Below are 11,534 nucleotides of genomic sequence, written 5' to 3'. Positions count from 1 at the left end.
GTGTTAAGGGGGGGTCGGGTCGCTAGATGAAGCTGTGGATAACCTGCTGGACGGAGCAACAACAGGAGATGAGAACCGCGTCGCCTCCATAGCGATTCGTGGAAGAGGCAGGCATTCAGACAAAACTGAGGAAGACTCTGAGGATGATGATGATGATGATGATGATGGGGGGTGATGTGAGGAAGAGGCAGCAGAGAGACGGAGCGCCAGCGATGGGGGATTTGTTTCTCACTCGTTGTTTAATGGCTCGAGCTAAAGACCCACCTCCCCCCTTCTGGGACTGGTGGATGATGAAGAGCGAGGATACCTCCAACCAGCCGGTTACCACGGTAACCAAGACCCTCTGCATGGAGAGGGGGGTAAAGAGACAAACCAAAGGGATGAAGTGGATAAAAAAGAGAGGAAAGAGAGGCAGAGGAGGAGGAGAATGAGGCTGTTTGACACCAGACATCATTTTAAATACCCCTCTCTTACCCCTCTTACCCCCCTGCAGAGTGAAACAGGCTTTCCTCCCCAGCAGCTTTCCTCCCCTCCTCTGAGTTTTGGGCGCGCTCATTAAAAACTCAGATTTTTTTATTTTTGTACCCAAAAACATGAAGATGAGAGAAACCAGAGCCACATGGGAACGTTGGTTATGATGCAAAAACATCTGGATTACATACAATATGGATTTATAAGTTAGAAAACTAAAATAATCTCATGTTTCCTGACCTGAAGAAAACATGTTGTATAAATCAGGAAGTTCAAACCTGATTAATATAAAACCAGTTATAATAAAACAACATGTTCATGACCAGGTGATGAAGCGTCTCATCATCGGTGTACCTCAGGGTCAGACACTTGGGGCTTTTTAGTTGTGTAAACTTTGTTTTATTTAACACTTTACAAAAAAGCTGAATTAAAGTCCTGCAAACCAAAACCAGAGATGAGACCAAATACACTAATGCGCTAATAGCAGAGCTAAGTTTTTGTTAAGCACTTTAGCATTTATGCTAACTTTATAAATGTTTAGCGAACTGAGATTCCCGTAAATTAAAATTTCCAGATAAATTCCTAAGTACTAATCTACTGATCTGTTTGAATAATTTAGTTATTGACTGTTAATTCTTCAGGTAGTTAGATGTTTATATTCATGCTCTTATTATTCTAGGACTAAAATCCTGGACAGAGAAGGTCGGCTCAGGCCCGGATACTTTAACCACAGAACCAAGAAACTTCCACAAACAGCTTCATAAAACTGAGGCTGGTTACAGGGAGAAACGCAGAATATATCAAATATATCATCATAATACCCCAAAGGACGGTTTATAAAGGCATATCTGCTGGCTGACATATTGTTAGTGTCATAAAAACACGTTCTGCATGAATAAGATGTTCAGGCTGTTGGGTTTAGTCCCACTGCAGCCAAACAGCGGAAACAGATTATAGAGTCCATGAAGCTCAGAGACTTTAAATATTCACTCAACTAGAGAACAAAAGGAAAAAACATCAGAGGAGCATTTAATGTAAAAACTAGAATAACATCTTCTGCTCTGAGTTCAGGGGTTTTTCCCAGCTAACAGAGGGAAAAATCAGATTTTCTGACTGTCACTAAATGCATCACAATTGGATCATATTCATATAATTGCATGTAAACATTCTGATGTGAGGCTCTGATGGAAAAAAGAAGAAGCTGAATTTAAAAATGACATTTCAAACTGACTTTCAGCTGCAGCAGCATGAGGAAAACTTTTTAAACTCATTATTTCAAAAGAAAAAGTCAAACTTCAGCCAAAACAAGGAAGTGAAAATGTAGATAAATGCAAAGAGAGATGAAGATATAAACCTGCGTGAGCCTCTGACCTGGACCGGGTTTGGATCAGTACCAGCTCTGTGGTTAAACAGATAACAACAACTGAAGCCAGAAAATGAGGGAAACTTTCAGAAAGACAACAAGCTTCTCAGAAACCTGCAGGAAATATAACAGGAAGTGGAGATAAATGTTCTGGTATCCAGTTTATTTCACATCAACAGAAGCTTCATTATGTTTCTGAGCATCAACTGAACACATGGAGCCTGAACAGAGCAGGCAGCTACAGCCACGCTTTAAAACCAACCTGCAGACCAACACATTCACTTCTTTCTCTCTAGACAGAAAATAAATCAAATATTAGAAATACCTGCTCAGCTTCAGTCCCCCGTCCTGCACCGAAGGTTTAAAAACCTCATAAAAGTCATTTTGTGTGAGTTTAATCTCCTCAGTCAGTTTACATCCAAAAACTCAGTCAGTTTTCTACGAGTTATATCGGTGATGAATCTCTTATTCAGATCAAACTTTTTATGATACCACAGATAAAATCTGCAGACATGAAACCAGCAACATGCAAACCTCACACAGTCTGCACCCAGTGACTAAATTTAGCTTTTAACTGTTAAATCAGCTGAAAAACTAACAAAACAGAAATAAGTGAAATAATTTCTTAGACCTCGACGTCCACCAGGTTTCCTGACTGTAAGATGAGAAACGTTTGTTATAACTGTTAAAATAATTCATTTAAAACAATCAGACAGCTACAGCCCCTCATGTTGCATAGCAACAGTGGCCCACAAAATAAATGTTGAAGTTTCACAATAAAAGCTTGAAAACCTGAAATGAGTCAACATGCATGATTGTTTTTACCTTTTAAAATGACAACAGATAAATTCCTTCAGTCTGAATCACATAAAACTAGAACTTATCCAGGTTGATTTTTATTTTAAAATGATTAAACACCAACATTTAGGAGCTTATGAAGAGCAGCAAGAACCCAAAATCCATCATCAGCATCAGGTGTGAAACCAAACCAAACGCTGCATCAGATCAGAGGTTTGATGTTAATAATGCAAAAATAATCCAAAATACAGAAACTCAAAAAGTGAACTGATATCACAGAGTGATTCATTTCAAGCTTTTCTTTGATCATTCTGACTTAAAGCTGATGGAAAACAAAACTTTAGTTTCTCAGACATCAAAGACAAAGAAAACAGGATTTTAGTTCAGATATGATCTTATAGCTGTAATATGAGAAACATCACAGGAAGACACTGATCCCGCAGGAAATCATCTGAAGAGTCCACAAACATCACAGCTAGAAGAATCTGGAGATGCAGCAGAACCAACGAAGAAGAGCAGAAGGACACAAACTGGACTTCCTGAACCCAACAGAACCGCAGGCTGAGCTCCTCCGTGCTACGCCACACTGACGCAGTAATTCTTAATTACACTCACATTTCTATATTAAAAATATTTTCTTTGTCTTATAAAATATTGCGATCCAGTGAAACTGTCCTGAAGTTTGTTTCATCGGCTGTGAGCTGATTTGGGCTCATGATGGATTCAGACCCAGAAACATTCAGGAGTTTCCAGTTTTTATCGTCTGGATGCAAATGAAGCGCCGCAAATTTAATGTGAGCTGTTTTACATTTAATGCAGCATAATGAAGCAAAGCCTGCAAGTCTAATAAAACACGGTGACGAGCCAGAAGAACACACACACAAACACACACACACACACACACACGAATGCATGGCGCTGCGCCTGCTGGGAGCCTCTCCACCTGCAACCTGCTGATAATGAAGCCGTATTTCAGCCACCTGAAGGCAGGCAGCCATCTGCTGCCCCTTCCTCAGCATCATCATCATCATCATCATCACTCTGCTCAGGGGCCGAGGGACCGCAGCGTTTAGGACCGTCCCGTCAATAACATGACACTTTCATTAGAGCGCACGCCGGGGCACACAGCCGACGACAGGTTATGACAAATAAAACTAAACGCTGCCGTCTCGCCGGCGTCGTTATCCTCAGACTGACGGGAGGAACCGCCTGCATGCAGCCGCGTCTGGAGGAGAACCTTCAGCTGAGAAAGGAAAGCTGCACTTTCCAAAACTTCTCCAAATCTCAGATGGAGAGGAAACTTCTCTTCTGGAGACGACATCCGTGTTTGGACTCGTTCATCTCCACTTTCTAACAAACTCCTGAAGGTTTTGGTCAAAGTGACGGGAACTGTTCAGAATCTTATCCACCAGCATGATGCTGCCACTACTAGATTTCACTGTCGGTAATAATGGGGTTCTTTTAGAAAAGTCTAAAAGCTACAGTTTAATTTAAAGCTATAAATAACTTTTTCCCTCCATTATCTTTGATATCTGTGTACATTAAGATCCTTTATCTCTTTTTGATAATACTTCCCGTTTCTTTTGGATCTTCTGTCCTTTTCAGTAATTATTAGAGATGTATTTTCTCACAAACTCTGACCCATCATCTATCATTCAGTCATTCATTTAAAGCTCCTGAACTCAAGAGATGAATCATTGCTGTTGGTTGCAAAACCAACTGAGCATCTGCAGGGAATTCACAAGATGACTGTTCTCCTTTAGTGACCAAAAAGTTAAAATCTTAAGGCTAAAACTGAAAAAACAGAAAACAGTGACTCTTGTTCACTTGTTCCTCACCTTGGTGCTTACAGTGACGGTTCTTCCATGCATGGTTCCTCCAACCAGTTAAAATACAGAATAAAATCCAGTGTATTTGAATTTATATCCATCTGGTGGATGTGCGCCCCCCTTCGAGATGCCTCCCTGGGCAACCGCCCATAAGGCCCAGTGTCAAAAACCTCCACTATATGCTGATTACATTTACATAAAAGGGTGAAGCAGAACCACATGTTGTTCGGCTGCAGCAGAAAAACAAATCGGATAAAAACGTCAACAGCGACTCTGTCAGAAAGCAGATCAGGGAGAAACAACAAAACGAGGGAAACACTGGCAGCCTGACAGTGAAGGCAGAAAGAAGATCGGAGGCTCTCATTGGAGGAGAGCTGAAACCATGACAACCATCCAAACTGTTAGCCAACATTTAGAGAACGAGCGCTGCGTGAAGCCTGCTACAGCACCGTTTAAAAGACTTCCTTACCAGAACCCCCCCTCCACAGACACAATCACACACATGAACACAAACTAATTGTTCAGAGTCGGCGCAGCCTCACACTCCGCAGCACCAACACCATGAAGCCATTGTTCCTCGCTCGTCGCCCTGAGACGGAAAAGTAACGCTCAGAGTGGGAATTTTTAAAAACTGTGGCGGTTAAATTAGATTCAACTGAGCTAATTTACAGCTGGGAATTCTTCACTGAAGCATTTCAGCCTTTAATTGAAAATATGCTAAAAGTAAAAACTGAAGAGGAAAAGCAGTTTCTCTTCTAGAGGAAAAAGATTCACATTTCCAACATGGCCGACTCTCCAAACTACACAGTGGACGTCTTTGGCAAAATATGAACACGAAGAACGAATCATTAAAAACATAAAGCACAAACCAATCCGCCAGAGATTTAATCAGGCATATTGGAAAGCAAAAATACCCCCAGCACAGTGGACAAGATGATTATATTAAATATAGATAAATGAATCAATGAGGCATTAGATACTGTGTGATGAGCTAATTAAGCAAGTCAACTCTAATCTTAGCATTCAAAGCTAATTATTGTGTTTTTGATTTGATGAGAAGCTAATTTGTATTATTTTATGTCCTGCACGGCGTACATGACCCGTACAAAGAATCTATCCAAGTTTACAGAGGTTATACAAAATGTGCTGTAATGTGCAAACTGTGCTACTGCTAATGTTTTACAAGCTAAAGATATTATTAGCTGGTTAACATTAGCGTTCACAGCTAACTACTGTGATTCAGGCCTCATGAAAGTCTCCAACTGAAATCTCCTCTCTGTAGTGGATAAGAAAATAAACTGTGTGACAGTAAAACACCAGTGTGCAGAGATTGGACAATAAATTAGCATAAAACTTAACCAAGCATGAGTTAGCCAAGTATGCTAATGCTAGCATCCACAGGAATGATTTAGACTTGCTGAAAATGCGTGGCTGTATTTTTATCCCCATATTGTGGACAGGAAATTTACAAGAAAATTGTGATTCATCAACAGTAGAACAATAGAGAAAATACATCTGATAATGTAATGTAGTCTGAGATAACCAAGCAAGCTAACGCTAACGTCACCATCCAAAGCTAATCATGGTGAGTTTTCAGAATTAAAACGTTTAATTTCCTCTCCATGTAGAACATGTCTGGGGAAGATCATTTCAGAGAAAACTGGGTAACAACAACAAATTTAATTCAGAAAAGCAAACTTCTGTGATGAAGCAGAGATGCACTGAAAACCTGCAGAACTCGGGCCGGGCCCTTCAGAACCAGAACCGCTCATCAAGCTTACAGCAGATCCTATAACAGCATGGACTAATATCTATACTCAACAGATATCCAACCTCAATATTAAGTGTTTTGTCATGTAGAAGTGCTGGTTTGTGGTTTTATAAAACAAAATAATGCAAAACTGCAACAAACAGATTCAGATAATCAGAGAAGATTTTATTCAAGCAAAAGGTTTTTCAGAAAAAGTCCCCAAAGTATTTCATTTTTATGTAAATATAATTCATAAGTACTTTCAACAAAAAACACTTCATCGTTTTTAAGGACCTGGCCCTGTTTTTAAGGACCCCAACAATTGCAACATTTCTTTCCTTTCATATCCAAAAAATGCAGAGAATCTCAAACATGCGAATGAAGCAGCAGCTAACAGAGCCGACCAGTGTTTCCCACGAACAGCGAGAGCAGCGAGAGCAGCGAGAGCAGCGAGAGCAGCGAGAGCAGCGAGAGCAGCGAGAGCTCAGCCTGAACTCGTGTAGGAGGTTTGACGATATCCGGAGTTCCCAGTCTGACAGCTCAGCACCAGATTCTTTGGGTTTGCATGAAAACCATCAGCGAGCTAACCGTCCTCCCTCAGTCTGCAGCATGGACACATTTCTGCATCAATGCACCTTCTATAGACCCATTATCACACCATCATCCAGCAGGAGGACAGAAACTGCAGCATTAAAGTGAGTGAACAGGAAGCTGCTGTCTGCAGCAGTGCTGCGCCTCAAACAGGACAAACTGTGATTAATTTAGTCCTGCAGAGCTTCAGCTGCAGAAACTGATTCCTCTTCATTATTCCTCCAACATGGAGCTGATGCAACACTGAGCTGACGTCACTTTCTGCTGAGGCATGAGCTTCTACAGCCTGTGGAGTCATCTGAAGACGTGCAGATCAAAGAGATTTTTATTATCTGAATAATTCACAAATAATATTCTTACAAGAGGAAAATTTGCACTTGTGTTCCATCTTCTAACTTTTGTGAAGTTTCAGATCCAGAAATGATTATTTAATGATCTGCAGTTCTTTTATCTCATAACCATAAACTGCAGAAACAGACTGAACCTGTTTCTGGAGAACTAGAACAGGTCTGGATGCTGTGAGGAACATCTGGAACTGAACTCCAGATGTTCTGCATCACTGCTTCCGCTCCACAAAGCATGAGGATGAAGAAACAGCTTCACCTGATCTGTGCTTGAGAGGAACTGATCAGAAACTTCAGTCAGTCTAAACAGAGGAGGTTTAAAAATAAATGAACTTGTTCCGTTTCTTTGCAGAAGAACAAAGAAGTAACAGAGAAAATGTGATTAATATGGCAGCAACTCGTTCTGCAAAGCTCCAACTCCGAGTCTGCAGACGAGCTAATTGGCTGGCTATGAATTATTCACCCGCAGAGGAAGAGAGCTGAGAATCACTTTTACCTGCTGGACATGATTATTCTTGGCTGTGTGTGATCACAGATGGTGGAGCATCCAAACCAGAACCTGGACTCAGCCAGCCGAGCCGTAACAGAACGTCTGAGCTGCCAGAGAGAATCCAGGATGTAAAGATCTGACTTCTAGAACCTGGAGTTTAGAACCAGCTGTGGTTTTATGGTTAGTTCACATCCACCAGGGATTAAAGAAAACACCAGAGGATTAAATCTCTAAAACAACAGAAAACAGAGCGAGAGCCGACTGGACTAATGTTCTGTTGTCTTCTGCATAAAGCGAAACGTTTCACTGATTAAAGAAAGCTGATTGGTTGATCGGATAGGGAGAATATCGATTCAGAATACTTTGTGTCATTTGGCAATTTAAAATCTCAGCAGCGATCCAACGCGGGGTTCCTCAGGGCTCCCTTCTTAGAACATCTTCTTCCAATATTTACATCGTCATTATGACCTCTCCTGCCACAGATATGATTATTTTATTTACACTTGCTCTGTCTCGGCCTTCCAGACGTTCCGTATGAAGAACACATAAAGGTTATCTAGTGATGGTTTTATAAATGTGTGATTGACTTTATTAAGTCACGGTTTCCTCTGGCATCAGGTTACATAATGATCAATGAACCTGTGCTGGTATGACCTTTGACCCTCTGTATATGATTTGCATTTCTATGTCAGTGAGTCAGATTCTCCCTAATATCAGTGAGTTAATGGGTTTTAATTCTAAATATTCAGCAATAAAAAGAATGTTGAATTGTTTGAACCACTGAAAATCTAAAAGATCCTCCGGTTTGATCTAACCAGGTCTCCAAAGATTCCTGTGAATCTTTAAATGCTGTTAAAATGAATAAAAATCTGAAAACTGACCAATGAGCTCCAGCTTCTCTCTGCATCCTCTAAGTTTGATGTCATTCAGCGGCAAAAGGACCTGATTCAGCTCATTTCTGCTGGAACATACACAGAGAATCCAGATTCTGCCTCTTCAGGAAGGATTTCCGTGTCTGATCCGGTCCTAAACCTGGAAGTCCTCTCTGAGTTCTGACTGGTCCCTGAACAGAGCGGGCCTGGATCAGAATCTGAAGATAACTTGCTGTTCCAGTGCAGGCACAGAGCTGAAGTGTGCTGCATTGGAGCCAAGGCTGCAGCATCACCCTGAGCTGCAGCATCACTGCTCTGCCTCTTCTGCAGAGGCCCCAGTGACAGATGGGTGAAACTAAAAGACACGCAAACCTCACAAGGGCCCATTATCACCCCGCTGTCTGCCTGACAACAAGGATTAAAGGCGCACCATCATCACCATCACCATCATCAGCAGCAGCATCATGAGCAGAGCAGCTCCTCTCTCTGCAGTCTGCATCCGCATTTAGGAGGCATCTCCCGCATCCATCAGCACATTCAGGACACGCAGCACCAAACTGGGGCCACTTAGCAGGACGCGTGATGTGTGCGGAGCAGGTGCGGTTTTCACTAACCTGTCTGTCCTTTTCCCAGCGTCTTCTCCAGCCGGTACGGTCCCACATAGTTGGCGTAATGCACGCTGTTGGCGTCCTTCCCCGAAGATGTCATGTTTTAAAATCTGCGTGGGCGTGAAATGACTCGCGCGGACCGGGTTCTGTGGCGGGACGCGTCTCCGCAGCGCAGCTCCGCGGCTCCCTCCGTCAATCTGCCGGTGGGTCGCTGCGATCTTCGGCGTCGCTGGCCCGCGCGTGAGCGTGCGTGCCTTTCTGCGTGCGTGTACGCGCGGCTGTGTGCGTGTGCCCGCGGTCCTCGGGGTTCGGTCCTCGGTGCGGCTCAGGCTGCGGTCCTGGATCCGGGTGTCATGGTGTTCGGCCGGAGGAGCGGTGCGCTGCGGCCCCGTTGGGTGTGATCTGATGATGGGACAGCACCTACTGCTGCCGCCGGTCCAGCTGCCTCCAACTGCTCCAACTCACTAATTACACACACTTCCGGGAATCCTTTCAAAATAAAACGCCTCGACCAGCTCCTCTGCTTTTTTAACGGAGATTAAATAAATGTGTAAAAGCTGTCTGAAGCTGAAATATTTCTTTATTTTAAATCTATAACATTAGTGTTATTTATTGATTACTAATTTTACAGTATTTCTTTTATGATTACATTATTTCTACTACAAATTAAGTCTTTTGTAATATTCAGTATATTGATATTTATTTTTATTATATTAATATAATGTTTAACATTTAGTCTAATCAATATAATAAGTATTATAATGACAGAGGTAATAGAACCCAATACATTTTTAAAGTCAAAGACGGCTAAAAACTTCCTACATCAGGGGAAACATAAGGAGAAATCAGCATTAAACCAAAGTTTTTCTCAGCCAGAGGAACAATGAGGGGCCCAGTCTCTCTGGATGTGAGTCTGAAATCTGTGTCTGAAGCATTGTTCACATACAAAACAGGTCAGTAACCACTTAAATAATACCGGCTAATAAAAATCTGCCTTCAGGAAAATGCTTAAAAACAAACATTAGCATGAAAAGGTGCTTAAATATAAATACCGCAGTTACTGCGTTTTCAATGCTACCATTGGAATTTACATATAAAATAAACCTACCTTCTCTTATCAATAAGTTTTGTTACGACAAAAACAGGATGTTTACTACCAGCCACCTTTGAACAGATGAACATGTGAAAGTTGCCGTTGATGCTTTTCTTGCACTATTCCATTTGGGTTTTGGAAATGTAATAAATTGTATTCCGGTTTCTAAATGCTCTGGCATATCAGTCAGGATAACATCTTCCCCACTGACACATTGGACCATTACTTCCTATTATTTACCCCGAAAATGATGATGAAGGTTCAGTTCCTCCAGATAAGGGTCATGTACCTCAGGGAAAATTGTGATCGCTGATTAGTTAACTGCTGTGACAGGTGGCGACGTGTGACATGTGGGAGCTAAGAAACTAAATATCTAATATCTTGTTTAATATTTAAACAAGACATAAGGCTGTTTATTTAAGAAAAATATCAGCTAGATACAATTTGATACAATCAAGTTGATTTTAGAAATGTGAAGAAACAAGAATATTGCCAAATTTATGGTTAACAAGTCAATTAAATTTTTATTAAGAGAATAAATACTGTCACAAATATTGTCACAAAGTTATTTAAACAAATTGCCAAAGGCCAACAATCTGGGCCTTTATTTTTAATTGAGTTTAATAAATAATTAATTTCAAAGTAAAACATTCCCATACTATAACAAAAAGAAACTCATGACCTAAATAGATTGTTTTTTTAATTACCTCTACAATTGTTTTTATCTAAAACTTACAGATCATGTTCTGGTTCTGCTCCTTTCAAGCTGAAAGACTTGGAGGTGACAAGTCATCGAGAGCTTGACTTGTGCCTTCATGCTTTTTAAAAGATAAATATTAAAATGGTTTTATTATGAAAGCCAGTTTTATTGATTTCCGCCTCCAATGCAGCTTGACGCAGCAGCTTTAATTAGTTAACGCGCATGCGCAGTGCGCAGCATTCTCTTTTTTCCTGATTGAATTCGGGTCGGGGTGACAGCGGGAGATGAAAGGCTGCCACTCTTTTTAGGAAATCTATAAATAACCCAAATATGAAACTAAAACCCAGAACTTTATCCTTCTGCTCATTTCCATTCACCGATTTTACATTTCTGCTGTGATCTATTCATCCAAACTTTAAATAATTCAGTAAATATGGAGAATCGTTATTTGCCTCTGTGGGAGGTGTGTGTGTGTGTGTGTGTGTGTGTGTGTTGCAGTGGGAGAATCAAACATGTCACACGCTGGGACACTTTCAGTTGATTAAACCAGCGGTAGGTGACAACCACCATCTATCAGCCTCATCACTCCTTCACAACAAAAGCCTCCTGACCCAGCAGGCTCAGC

At 41.3% G+C, this 11,534-nt stretch overlaps 1 protein-coding gene across 10 annotated transcripts in view; it reads right to left on the bottom strand.

The window, feature by feature from the left end:
• The window catches only part of LOC103151141 (serine/threonine-protein kinase BRSK2-like), a 93,370-nt gene extending 83,786 nt beyond the window's left edge, over window positions 1-9,584 (bottom strand). For 3 of the 10 annotated variants that reach the window (XM_016681188.1, XM_016681190.1, XM_016681186.1), the window contains exons 1-2: window positions 9,123-9,583; window positions 2,466-2,489 (exon numbers count right to left, since the gene is read on the bottom strand). In XM_016681188.1, coding sequence (XP_016536674.1) covers window positions 2,466-2,489; window positions 9,123-9,216 — 118 coding nt within the window. In that variant the 5' untranslated portion in view covers window positions 9,217-9,583. Of the gene's footprint in view, window positions 1-2,465; window positions 2,490-9,122 lie in introns of all 10 variants that reach the window. The other 7 variants (XM_016681184.1, XM_016681185.1, XM_016681196.1 and 4 more) reach the window with 5 other exon arrangements.
• Window positions 9,585-11,534: the final 1,950 nt, after the last annotated feature.

This window comes from Poecilia formosa, unplaced genomic scaffold, assembly GCF_000485575.1.
Source record: "Poecilia formosa unplaced genomic scaffold, Poecilia_formosa-5.1.2 Scaffold272, whole genome shotgun sequence".
Taxonomy (NCBI): domain Eukaryota; kingdom Metazoa; phylum Chordata; class Actinopteri; order Cyprinodontiformes; family Poeciliidae; genus Poecilia; species Poecilia formosa.
This window is presented reverse-complemented; position numbering and strand designations above follow the sequence as displayed.